At 39.0% G+C, this 13,521-nt stretch overlaps 2 protein-coding genes across 2 annotated transcripts in view; one reads left to right on the top strand and one right to left on the bottom strand.

Annotated features, from left to right (window-relative positions):
* LOC145468245 (protein patched homolog 1-like) overlaps positions 1 to 7,455 on the top strand; it is a 28,940-nt gene extending 21,485 nt beyond the window's left edge. The window contains exons 19-25 of the mRNA XM_081451917.1: positions 427 to 537; positions 696 to 765; positions 1,130 to 1,218; positions 2,033 to 2,362; positions 3,235 to 3,377; positions 3,991 to 4,090; positions 5,639 to 7,455. Coding sequence (XP_081308043.1) covers positions 427 to 537; positions 696 to 765; positions 1,130 to 1,218; positions 2,033 to 2,362; positions 3,235 to 3,377; positions 3,991 to 4,090; positions 5,639 to 5,908 — 1,113 coding nt within the window. The 3' untranslated portion in view covers positions 5,909 to 7,455. The remainder of the gene's footprint in view (positions 1 to 426; positions 538 to 695; positions 766 to 1,129; positions 1,219 to 2,032; positions 2,363 to 3,234; positions 3,378 to 3,990; positions 4,091 to 5,638) is intronic.
* Positions 7,456 to 8,205: 750 nt separating this feature from the next.
* LOC145468326 (DNA-directed RNA polymerases I, II, and III subunit RPABC2-like) lies at positions 8,206 to 13,489 on the bottom strand. Its single transcript, XM_081452030.1, has 6 exons — positions 13,446 to 13,489; positions 13,135 to 13,198; positions 12,586 to 12,628; positions 11,377 to 11,470; positions 9,407 to 9,478; positions 8,206 to 8,743 (listed from the first exon to the last, which is right to left on the bottom strand). The coding sequence occupies exons 1-6, from the start codon at positions 13,466 to 13,468 to the stop codon at positions 8,653 to 8,655; spliced, it is 387 nt and encodes a 128-aa protein (XP_081308156.1). The 5' UTR covers positions 13,469 to 13,489; the 3' UTR covers positions 8,206 to 8,652.
* Between the last annotated feature and the right edge of the window lie 32 nt (positions 13,490 to 13,521).

The following is a 13,521-nucleotide window of genomic DNA, read 5'->3' on the forward strand; positions in this document are numbered from 1 at the left end:
GGTAATAACTTCAAGGATGGGCAAACTTAAGCCTACACTACGCCGCAGGAATTTTAAAACGCAGCTTTATTTCTACGGTTAGGCCTACCGTCGATACTAATCCGTCACAAAAACGGAGCTTCTCGTGACAATCTTCAAACCGGAGAAATTTGAAAACGCCGGCCTTGTGTTTTATTGTGGACAGGAAACATTTTGAAAACACAAATCTAAAATGACCGTTGATTGTTACTTTTTTAATTCCTACGGCGTACTGTGGACGGAAAACATTTGATGCGTTTTCAGAGTGAAAACTCCGTTTTCAAATTCCTCCAGCGTAGGTGGACGGGGCCTGGAACACTGAGGCGCCTTGCAATGAGTTTGATTGAATGTTTTTCACAATGAACTGTAACCTTGGTGATCAATTATGGGTGTATTTGTGCTTTACAGGTTCGAAACTATAAACTTGTCAGCGATGATGGAATTATTCGTCCAGAAATATTTTACAAAGCTCTGACAACTTGGACCAATGAAGACTTCTTGGGGTACCAATTCTCACAAGTATGTTATAAAAGCAACGTATTTTAAACACAGTTTTGTCGTAACACTCGAAGGAAGCGAGCCATCAGTTAGTTGTGTTAAGACCATATCTGTAATCCTGTACTGTGACAAGTTAATACGTGCATTTCGATAACGTAATATCCGTGTATTTCTTGCAGGCCGTCATCAAACCAAAGACAGTCAACTGGACAAACATCAAAAACAAACAAAATGACAAGGCAATGAAAGGTAATTTTCCATGCCAGTTTCTTCGTTTTTTTTTTTTTTTTAATTAACACTGAACTATATGACTTTGTTACCGAACCAGTCTCCTTTCCAGACTTCCTATTTTCGATACCGTGGCGTCATGACAATCTTCTCTTATTCTCTCCACGCCATAGAGTGTAAACGGTGAGAAAAGTAAAGGATTGTGGGGAATAACTGCATACCAGAAATGAAAGAGAAACTGTCAGTTAACATTAGTAAAAATTAGCGTGGTTGTAGACACAACGTAGAGCCTGTAAACTGAATTATAGCCAAAGGAACTGAAGTAATCTGAAAATGAAACACTTTAAAAGAATATTTTTTAGGCCTTACGCTCGTTCTTTTTCAGTGCCTAGTGCCAAACCAATCACATTTGCGAATATCAACTTTAATGTTATTGGCCTTAACGAAACCAAGGATTTTGTGAAACTGATTGAGGTGAGTTCGCGTGCTTTCATGGAATTTGACTAATTTAAAAGAATCAAGCAATCCAATAACGAAGCGCGCGAAGTCTAAAAAGAGAATGCAAATTAAACGCGGGAGCCCCGCGAGAGCCAGACAACATAAGCGTGTTCTGAGAGAAATATGGGAAAATGAACGCAAAATTTTCGTTTTAAAAATTGTTTTAGGAACACTTGCTTACGCGCTTGAAAAAGCGTCAAATTTTCCATCATTCCGTTTTGTTTGTCTGAGTTTGTCTGAGTTATGACGTCACTCGCGCGCTTCGCTATTCTGTTTTATTTTCGTGAACGTCAAAAACCGTTTAGTTAATATCGCGCACCAAAGTTTCTTCTTTCTAAGGGAAGATTCTACGACATTGTAGCACCATGTAATTTAGAACTGTGGATTATTAGGTAAAATTTCTCCACCGCTTTTGAAGCCAACTCGTAATATCTATGACTAGTCCATACGGATATGGTTGCGATTATATAGGCATTGAAAATAAAACCGTTTAAGCCAAAAAAGTTTTGTAATTATGTAAGAAAATGAGACAGAAATATAATTCGCGGAAGTAAATCACTTTTAAGCGCGAAACCCTCGCACATGGTTTTTGGCAACGCTTCAGTTAAAGGCTGTCAAAGTAATCGATGAATCGAATTATACACCCACCTTTGTTGTCTGCCAAATAGTCTTTAATTTGGAAGCACTTGTTCGACTCTAAACGCGAAAGATCAGTCCATCACTTTGGCAGCCATTTCAAAATTTTTACTCATGAACGACTGTTGTTCAATCATCGCTTTCATCTTCCCAGGCCGTTCGAAAGATCTGTGACAAGTACTCAGACGACGGATTACCCAACTACCCTAGTGGTGTGCCCTTCACGTTTTGGGAGCAGTACATCTGGCTGAGAAGGCAAATGTTGATCGCGATTTCTATTTCATTGGCGGTGAGCTTCGTTGTCACGGTGATCATTCTGTTCAACATCCGGGCAGCTGCTGTTATTGTTCTTGTCCCGACAATGATCATAGTGGAAGTGTATGGCTTTATGGGTCTCGCTGGTATAAAAGTCAGTGCTTTTCCCGCAGTTAGAGTTATTTTGTTCGTTGGAGTCGGTATGGAATTCACTGTACACATGTCTATGGTAAGTTGTCTTTATCTTGTGATAACAATTTTTTCGATCGGATCGTTCAAAATGAGACGTTTATAGGCTTAGGAGAAAACCGAAACTACAACACTTTTTTGTTACAGTTACGCGATCTGAGACTGGAACCGAAAACTCTACAGAGATCCGTGGCGACTGGTTGCTGTTGAGCGGGGAAACATCCAACCTGTGCCTAACGCAAGAAAACAAGCAACGTGTGCTAAGCGCGGGAAAAACATGCAACGCGTCCTAAGCGCCGAAAAACATGCCACGTGTGCTTAGCGCGGGAAAACGTTCCCAGACCAAGCCACGATTATTTAGAGCGATTTTCAATTACGTGTCGTAAAACCAAAATCAAACCAAATACTTACCAATTAGATTACTCAGCTAATCTCAAACCGTAATAAAACCAAAACCAAAACCAAAGTAATTGCCTGATTACTTTCGACATTCAATTGAAAACTGCTCAAAGCTTTGCGCCTAATTGGTTTAAAGTGCACTTAACCCCAAAAATTTTTTTTCGCTAAAATAATAAAGCTTATTTTGTGGAGTAATTTGCCGCAAAAATCTTGCGATTTGGTTAAATCCTCGAATTTCTGTGCCCTCTCGAAACCGAGTTTCGAATGGTTCGCGACCGCGCTTGGGGAATCTGGAGAGAGTTAAAGCTGTGACGTCAAGTCCAGAACGAATCTTCGGCTGTCCCAATCAGGTCTTTTACTTTGTCCGAGTGTAGCAGCCTTGGGTTATGTTTTCTTTGCCACTGCTTAGAGAGCTTTGCAAGCATTTGTAGATACATGTAGCAACTAGTCTGTAACGTCTTTAAGTCAGTCTTTACCCAGTACCATAAAATGACCAAGTCCTTCACTTTGCAGGCATTTTTCCACGCCCTTGGTGACAGAAACCAAAGAATGCAAAAGGCAATAGAACACGCTTTTGCTCCGATTGTGAATGGTGCTATTTCTTCTTTACTAAGTGTTGTGGTACTAGCAGGATCCCAATTCTATTTTGTATTCAGGTAAGAGAGGTTACCAAGCCGGATTTTCTCAGTAACATATTTTATAATGACACTTAAAAGATAATTCCAACCGTTGTTGTTTCTTTATGTTGATTGTTTGAGAAAGACGCAGCAAATGGCTTAATGGCCGGTTAAGTACGTTAGTAGAGAAGTTCTCTTCAGTAAAGACTATGTAAAGAGAATTCCTTGCCATATTAAAGCGTTTTTAGGGCTATTTCTCTCGCTCACTTTTCGCTTCTCGATTCGAAAGATCTTTGAGCATTGGTATTGACCGACCATACTCTGTACCATTATTTTTGTGCTGATTCGTTGGGTTACTGTATCCGCTCTCCTGACACTCGTGTAAAATAAATTCCATAACCTTCTGCAAATCCTCAACTCTTCACCTCACAGTGGACCCCGCCTTAACTCCACCTCGTTATGACAGTCACTTTATTCTGGCCCGAACAAAAGCTCAGTCAGTAATTTGCTTATTTAAAACACTCCTTTAAACACCCGCTAATATGACCCGATTTTTGTAGCCCGTTGGTGACCGGATTAACGGTATTCCACTGTATGATATGTAACTTAAGGATCGTCCCTTTAAAGACTTTTTAATGTATTTCTTTCGTAGATACTTTTTTATCCTCCATGTGGCGTTGATACTGATCAGCACATTAAATGGCGTGGTGTTTTTACCTGTTGTTCTGTCCTTAGCCGGTCCAGGGCCAGTGGTAAGTCGTAATAATTAATCATTGAGGGAAACATGTTAAGAAGAACGAATTACTGGCGTGATTTTCCAAAATCAAGACACTGGTCATACAGTGCGGTAACCTCTCTTCACCGAAGAGTTTCGAAACGTTCGTTTTAGAAAGCCGCTGTGCGAGGTGAGTGCAGGCACAAAGTTAACCTTGCGCCTGCACTCATATCGCTCAGCAGATTCTCCCTATCCGAAAAACCCCTTTGAGCCTCTGCGGAATGGAGAGTGCAAATTGCTGCTAGGTCGTTGCACGAGCCTGAAGTCTGGAAACTACTTAATTAAATGAAATCAGCAAACGAAATATCAATCATACACTTTAAGTCCAAATCCTTTTCAAGACGTAAAATTCTCCACCTTAAGGGGGTCTTATACTCTCAGATATAAATTTTTCTCCAAAAAACCATTTTTTTGGAACATGAAGATTCAACATCCCTGTCCATTTGTAAATCGTATTTTGAAACGATTTTCCTCTAATTACTCCTGAATTTACGTTTAAATTAAGAAATCTGAACACTTCTAGCTATATTTCAACATAGCAACACCCATAGCAACCATTGTTTACAGTCTAAAAGTACTCACAAAATGGATTCAATTCAGTACATTTTAATGATACTTTACACAAACGCTTTAAAAATGTGTAGTTATGAGATTTTTGCATCATGGTCCTGAACATTGTGTCTTCTACCATCTTATACGCTCCTTATACTTGGTTAACATTTCTATGACTGGTGTGTATTCGGGTGTTCAATGAAACATTTATGTAAAACCTTTAAATATACCCCTCCCCCTGCCCCTAACCTCCCCCCCCCCTAGTTCACAGGGCTAATTTGGGCTCTCGGAGACCGAAGTAAAACTTTAAAACCTTATTTCTCAAAATGACCAAATAGACGGATCATCAATATCTCGCACACGATATCTCCACTGGGTTTTAACCGAATGTTGTCAAATTTTCAACATTGATGAAGGACACAATTATCTAGGTCTTAAACCTCCAAAATTTGCAATTTATGAAAATTTTCCCTGTTATTTAGTTAATATAGTTAATATTACTTAATATTAGTATACTTTTTCAACATTTCACGAGAAAAACCCCTTCAAAACACTGTTTTCTGAGGTTTGTCTCCTGGACAACTTGCTTATGGACAGGATGAACTTAATTCCATACTTCTCGAACCATTCATTAACACGTTATCGTGTTTATAATGAACACCACTTTTTAACACTTAGGAGCTAGTTATTCATTAACTATCGTGGCACGTGACCTGGAAAAGCTCATTTTTGAAGTCAGAGTGCAAAGTCCTTTAACGTGATACCAAAACTGTTCCACAGAGTTGTTTTGCAAAAAAAAAAAAATTTTTAGGTGTAAGACCACCTTAATCCTAACAAGAAATACACTTTGTAATGAATATAAACAATGAAGGTATTTGGTACCACAAACTTACGCATGCCGTCTAAACACAATCAAGTTGTGACTTTTATTTGTAATTTTATATTTGTTTTGGTTTGTGTCTATCTTTGCTAGATAACAGAAATCCGTACGCCGGCCATCGTCTCAAATACGCTCGCTATTCAAAACCCTTCTGCGGTTAGGTATGTTTATAATGAACCGGAACCAGAAGAAATCGAATTGCACGCTGTTAAAGAGGTAAACAATAAGTCAAATGATCATGGAGTCGATCTGGAAAGAACCAACGGAAATGGGGCCAAAGTGGAGTTATCCGATAATGAACCGAGGAGCTCAGACATGACGACGGGCGACGAGCCTCGCCCATGTGTACTGGCTTGGACGTGATGAAGGAGGCTTTGTGAAGATTAACCGTTCATAAGTACGAACACCGGAAAGAGGTTGCTGGCCATGCCTCACTTGACATAACAGACATCCTCGTCCCAGTGCCCCTCCTCAGATCGAACCGAGAGCTCTGAAGAAGACTACGCCCAAAGATATAAAGTATTGGTCAGCTTTTCATAACAGGGTTAAATAAAACCTTACTCGTCTAAATTCAGAAGATATTTAGTTCTGTTGATATCTAACAATTTCTTTTTAAAGCAAAGTGCGATTGTAATTCTTTCAAGTTTCTTCAAGTACAACATGGGGATTTTTTAATAAGGACGCGAAATGGAAGTTTCAAGGTACTATTTTCAAGGTGGCGGCCATACATATTTCATGAGAAAAACCCTTTTTACACAAATAACTTACCCATGATTGTACTTTGCCTTTTCATGTTTATCACTAACTCCCTATTCTGCAGTCTTCTTTTTCTTTCGCGTTGTAATTTAAAAGATATTCTAAATTCGTCGTATTTATATCACATCGATTAGCGGTTAAGTTTTATGATGGATGCAGGACATCCATAGCATGTTTATCATGTGTGTATATTTATCTAAAGATGATTACTTTCGTATTTTGAAACGTTATCGTGTATGATTTACAAAAATATAATCTAGAGTGTAAATATACAAGAGAAAGAAGCTTATTTAACCGCCAGTTCATTGATATATCTTGAGAATAATAGCCCTTGTGTATGTTGACATCAAACAAACTAATTTCTTCACTAAGCTTTGCGTTTGAAAATTCAAATTGTGAATTTTATCGTGAACCAATAGGCCATGTTCGAGTTTCCTTGTGCCTCTGTTTCAAAACGAGTCTTCGTTCAAAACCTTTCTTATGAAAATGAGGTTGATTTGCATGAAAATGAAGCTGTGCGTTGAACAAATTTGATATAAATGGTTTCGCACGAACTGAGACTTGTTTTGACAGAGGCAAAACTGAGACATCTCGGAAATAGCCTATTCCCAAAGCAGCAAAGATGAAAAAGATAACGCTCGTAAAAACAACACGAAGGAGCCAGAGGTTTTAGAAAATTTCGCTCAAACAAGGCTTGGTGGTGAATTTTGAGCTTGTGATGTTATCACGCATAAGACCTACTCGGATGACAAAGAATTCATTATTTCGTTTATGAAATGTTCCATTAGAATGTTAATATTTTCAAGGGAGATAGCAATCATCTATCGTTTTGCCTTATGCAGATGTAGATAATATTTCATCAGTTTAGGATGTAGTCAGTTTTGTCAGGAAAGAAAATAGTATTAGTTTGTAAAAACGCTGAAGGCAAACACTTAATTTAAGTTGTGTTTTATCATTAGACTACAAGTCACTTTCTTTTCTTTTCACGTGTAGGCAGAAATTTATCGTTTTCCTCGCCATTCCATTTTTCTCTTTTTTTCTGCTCTCGGAAAAGTGATAAACTATTTGTGGTCTATGTTGTTACAAAATGTGGCTTCCAAAGCCTACATTTAAGATTTGTTAATGTAACACAGAAAATAAAGGACATATTTTTCGAAAGAATGTTACTGCGTGTATTTCGTGGTAACATCAGGCAGTTCCTCTCGCAACTATTGCGACACAAATGTCTCCGGATGTCACTTCTCAGATTTATCTCCAGACGCCTCTCTTCCTTTGTTCGAAGGGTCATGGGCAAGACTCTCCTCTTTATGTGCGCCTTCTCATGTCGTTCCTGATTGTTCCCAGTCTCTAATATCGACTGCAACTGGTCGCAAGACAACACAAAGTAAAATATTTTTGTACCATGCAATTCGTCTTTCAGTTTTCTTTCTCGGTTGCACGTTTCGGACGTTTTTCAGGTTAACTCGGGCTCAGGCCACACTACGCGGGAGGAATTTGAAAACGGATCGGAGGTTTTCACCGAAAACGTATCAAATGTTTTCCGTCCACACTGGGCGGGAGAAATTTAAAAACGCAACAATCACTGGTCATTTTGGATTTGTGTTTGAGGAAAACTCGGTCAGGAAATTCACGTGATTATCGTGACGTCATCGTTCTCGAAAAGCTCCGTTTTCAAAATGTGTTCCGTCCACACGAAAACGAAGAGCCGGCGTTTTGGCCGGAATTTCTCCAGCCGTTAGTTCCCCACAATAACGGTATGAAATGAAGTGGCTACGCGATGTGGGTAACACGAAATGTAAGACTGTCTTCAGTCTTTTAATAAGTCTCTTTTCCAGGAACCACACTGAACGCATCGAGACAGGACAGACAAAATAACGAACCACCTTGAGCAACCCGGCCTGGCTGGATGATTTTACCTCTGTAACGAATGTCGACAACGTTTATTTGGAGCGAGTGGTTTCTGCAGACACTAAAAATACTTTCTAAAGTATATAACGTCCACAGCTATTTGAGGGACAAGAGCTCGTAAACGGAACTCTCCCATGTACAAAACGAGAAAGCTTCAAGTGTAAGGATAGCCACAATAAGAAAGATGGTTTTTCTTTTTGGCTTCTTCTTAACGCTACAAAAGCGAGGATCAGTCTCCACAAGTGATTATCAACGCGTTTTGCAATCACTAGAAAGTACGACATAAATACAATTACCACTGACACACACATACAACTAAAATAAATAGACGCGAACATGTACAGTGTTCTTTGAATTTGGGTTAAAAAGAAGAGAAGTAAATTTTTGTACAAAAAAATTGTTAAAAAAAAAAAGAGACGAGAAGAGGACGACGAAGATGCAGTTCATTCTGTGATGATGAGTTCATCTATAGCCCAGTCTTCGTGGCTCCCATCTGGAAGATATCGGCGGATAATGATCGGAATTTTTCTTGCTCTGAAAAAAAGAATTAAAAAATGATATTTTTATGTCCTACTTGTTTAACATACATATGGGTTTTGCGGGATGCAGGATGAAAGTAAAAATGGAGGCGCGATGCAGGATGATAGAAATTTCAATGGTGGGATGCGGGATAAAAATATTTTGGCGGGAGCTGGATTTGCTCATTTTAAAAGACGGGATGTGGGATAGTTTTAAAATTGACAGTGGGATACAGGATGAAAAACAAGATCACACGTCACGGATGTTTTTTTTTTTTAATGCGGAAAACTGTAACTTTAACCAGGTGGGATCATGAGAAACATTCTTGAGTGGGGCAGGATAGAGGGATTGAGCCAAAACTCTTGGCGGGACTGGGGATCGAAAGTACCTTTGTTGGATCCCTATTGTACAATTCCGTCATTTCAGCAGTTAGTTTCAAGTTAGAGAAGACTGCTGAACAAAAAGCGCAAAAAAACCAAGGAAACTAAGTAACTACACACTTCTGCATGAACAGATGTGTCTAAACTCACAAAGTCAAGGAGCAACACATTTGGAGACACTGAAGTTGCAGCACTACTTTTTGTCACCATAATCTCAGTGGTGTTCTTTTCTAGTGCCCATGACTTACATAACTAATCTTTGTACACACATCAATTTGTGCGTTGGTTTTTGACTTACTTGAGTTCTTTCATAGCTATCTGTAAAGGATCTGTTTGACCTTCAAGTTCCACCATCACAGGAGCTCCCATACTGTGAATGTTAAAACAACAGAGGTGAGAGTTGTACCTGTTGCATGTATGAGGAGAAGATGTCTTTTCATTCAAGTAAACGCGAAATAAATCCAGGAAATAAATGAGAGGATTCAATAGTGCGAAGCAACAAAAATGTTGCTACTCTCTCCGGGATGGGTTGCTTGTGAGTTTCATCCCTTCTGGACAGGATACTCTTGACATTTTGACAGGTCGCTCAAGTTTACACTCTAAGGTGGTGAGAATAAAGTTTCTAACCCAAGAACACAACACAATGATCCTGGCCAGAGCTTGAACATAGACTGCTCAAGCTGAGACTACATACTCAGGGTGGCTTCCCTATATGGACTATATAGCTAGGTACAGTGTCTGTGCAGTCCAACAGGGATAGTACATGAGCAATTTTGGTCTGAAAAAGGTATAGGCGAATCTTTGCTGACGTCATTGTTTACATTTTTCCTCATTAACATATGACTTTGTGCACAGAAGGCATCATGCTAGACATGATTTTACTAGAAAAACGTAAAGAGCTTGTGAAACTTAGTAAGTGGTGAAATTTTTGGCCCTTTGGGTGTAATATTCGAGGAGAAAATGGCTTTCAAAAACATCAAAATTTCTGTGTGGCAAAAGCGCTAATGAGCTTACACATTCTTTGCAAAATTTTGAGCTTTTAAACCCTCGTTGCACAAAAAGTATTCAATACATTGCGCTCAAATTCCTTGGGAAACTTAATCATGCTGTGCACTTTCAATATTCAGTATTAATCTCTTTGTAGCTCCATCAGAAACTGTATCACTTATGGTAATGAGGCAAATATTGTAAACAAAGATTCTCTTATAGATTTTGACCATTTTGGTCTGAAATAGGGTATCTTTTTCACGCTGGCTTGGCATTGTGTATTTTGTTACAAGGAACTATTTTTTTCCACATCAATATTGACAAATGTTTAGCCCTTCAATCAAATGTTTACACAAATGGAAGCCATTTCTGCTTAGCTGCAGTTCTATATTGGAGCCGTGTACTACTGGAGTAGGGTATGGATTTTTTGGCACAAGTTTGAAATAGGGCATGGAAAATCACAGATTTTGGTCTGAAATTTATATACGGTTTTCAAGGTTTGGGCCACACACCCCCCACCAAACACTTTGGGGTGCACCCCACCAGGGGGAGGGGCAGGGGCTGTAGATATACTAACCATTTTGCAACTGTGCCTTCTAGAAAAAAGACCCAATGTTACATCAGCACTTCAGCCAGAAAATTTCAGTTGAGGGCCAAATTGGCCCCTGAAGATCTTTTTTAGGGGCCAATTTTTTAGGAAAGGGGCCAATAAATTGAAAGTTACAAAAGGGAAAAATGCATCAGGGTACCAAGAAAAATAAACAGCTTATTAGGATCTATGATAAGATTTAATAGTAAGTGCTTTTTGAAGTGTTTCTACTCCATAAAGTTTCTTTTACCAGTATGAAGGATCCATGCATTATGAGCAAAAGGACAGATTGACTTCTTTTCTTATGTTGAATGTTTTAGAATGTTGAATGTTGAATATTTTCAATATGATTTTCTAGAAGGACATTATATGTGTGACAAAATAACCGTTGATCGTCAACACAGAGAAATGTAGTTGCCATTATGGGGACTAAACCAGAATTTTTGGTTGCCAAGGATGAAATGTTAGTTGCATTGGCGACTGATATGGTCGCAATTTCGAGCCCTGGGATGGCTTTTAAAATACTGTGTCTGTGTTAAGCCTGCAGCCTTGTAAAAAGAAAGGGCCAAATTGGCCCTTTTTTTGTTTTTCTGGGGGCCATCTCTGATTCCAACGTGGGATTCCTGCAATGGCACGGTCTGACGGAAACACTGTACATGTACCCTTAATAACAAGCTGGATTTTTGCTGTACCTTATCTGTAATGCTCGTGTCCCTAGAACTCTTGCCCTCTCATATTTGGTCATGTAGGGTGTTGTTATTCTTTTTGCTGGTTCTTGACTTTCTTCTAGAAGTTGAAGAAAAATGTTTCAGAATATGCAATGTCATGTATTTTAATCAATCAAATATTTTTAACTCGCACTCAATTGGTCTAAATGTGTCACGGGACTGAATACTATGATTACTATGATTACCAATTGAGTAAGGCACAACAAACGTTTGGTGACCAGGTTCAACTTGTGTTATTGTCATAGGCAACTGGCTACATTTCCAGTGAAAATTTGTTGCTTCTTGGAACAAATAATGTTGGTGGACAAATATCCAAGCATAATTTTAGGCCAAATGGAGGCTATTGTTTGTACATTATTTTTTAATCAAGAAATGGCCTCTGTATGAAAAGGAGACCTGTCACAAACATGTGGACATAAAATTGAATTTGTAACCTGCAAATAGCCTATTATCTATCATCATAGGCCCACAATACATACAGAGAGCTTTATTATTGAGCTCTCTGTATGCATTTCAGGCTTAGAATGATAGATAATAGAAATTACAAAACCTAACTGTGGACAGTTCTGCAACTAGATGAGTTTTGAAACTAATGCAAATGGTATGGTCTAATAACTGTAGACTGGAGACTTGTGAGACATTAACAAAATCATGTCACTACACTAAAACTAAAAATAAGACTGAAGCTGGATTTTTTATTAGGTTACCATTTCCATTCTCGAGAGCTACATGTAACCCTAAACATGCTAACCAAAGGGCTATTAAGGGTGATTAGTGAGCAAGAATCTGAGCACTCTGGTAAACCTAAATATTCAGCACTCTGGTTAGCTTGAATAGCTCTCTGATTTGCCTCTCAGTTTGTGCTAATGGCAAGTCAGAAAATTACGCATGGTCTATATGGTCTTTCTCTCACCTATCTTCTTTGCGCTCTGTTGCACATAAGGCCTATATGGTCTTTGGTGGGCTAAAAAGAAGTTGCTATTAAGACATCATTGTTCATCTCGTTCAAGCCTGAATATTTTTTTTTTTTAGGCTTAAATTTTGCAACAGCTTAACAAGCTGTGTGTATAACTGCAATGATCAACCCTGTCTTCATATCTTTCTCTGCAGTTCAAATATATGATATTTCTTATATTTACTTGTAGTAATTGCTGTAAATCTTAACAAACTGACCTGTGGCTGGCAAAATGTCAATATTGTCAGGGTCTTCTGTTGGCTAGAAAAGAATGTTGCAGATAATTAAATTGGTGAAATCTCCCTGTTTGGTAAAGATTTGTGCATGAAAGAGGTAAGGTAGGTAGATAAATTAAGATCTGTGTAGGGGCCAAGTAGCCCATACTGTTGCAGCCTGGTAGTTTACCCCCACATTAAATTCACCAGTATCCATTTATACACCTGAGTGGAGAGAGGCACCGTGAGAGTTAAGTGTCTTGCCCAAGAACATAACACAGTGTCCTTGGCCAGGGCTCGAAACCAGACCACTTGATCCGGAGCTGAGCCCACCAACCATGAGGACACAGGCCATGCCTCCATATTGGAGCCTGGTTCCTCTGGCATTATTAAAGTGACCAAGATTACTTCTACTCCCCCTGGATACCTGGATGTAGAGAAGCACTGTGAGAGTAAAGTGTCTTGCCCGAGAACACAATGCCATATTCTAGGCGCCGCTGCACCATCACTAACTGTACAAACAGCAAACCTCATCTTTCCCGCTGAACTAACCTCTAAGTCGTCTACATCTTCGAAACGGTCCTCTTCTTCGACCTCATCGAGGTCATCATCATATCTACGGTGAACAAAAAGCACATTACTTAAACTACGAGTTTCGAGCCCATTAAAATAGTTTTGTGTGTGTGTGTTAAGAAACGTCAGTTTTTGTTTAATATATCTTTACAATTTAACGACTTAAAGGAACATAGAAAATATTATCACTCGGTCAAAACCTCACTATGATACTTAGCTATTAGTAAAACGCATCGCTGTAATGATTGAACAAGAAGAAACACAAAATAACGGCATTTTCTTTCGCTTACCCTTCCATGTCGTCGTCCGCCATTTTCAAACCAGAGCGCGAGCTTACAGTATTCTGGTCAGCAGTTTCACTTTTGG

The sequence above is a fragment of the Orbicella franksi genome, chromosome 14 (genome assembly GCF_964199315.1).
Source record: "Orbicella franksi chromosome 14, jaOrbFran1.1, whole genome shotgun sequence".
Lineage (NCBI taxonomy): Eukaryota > Metazoa > Cnidaria > Anthozoa > Scleractinia > Merulinidae > Orbicella > Orbicella franksi.

Bases quoted from the DNA above. Each gene is read 5' to 3' on its own strand.
- LOC145468326 (XM_081452030.1), bottom strand. From the start codon at position 13,468: ATGGCGGACGACGACATGGAAGG. The intron at 12,629-13,134 runs GTTAGTTCAGCG...ATTCTTTTCTAG, and splicing joins AAGATGTAGACGACTTAGAG to CCAACAGAAGACCCTGACAA. The intron at 11,471-12,585 runs GTCAGTTTGTTA...TTCAACTTCTAG, and splicing joins TGACATTTTGCCAGCCACAG to AAGAAAGTCAAGAACCAGCA.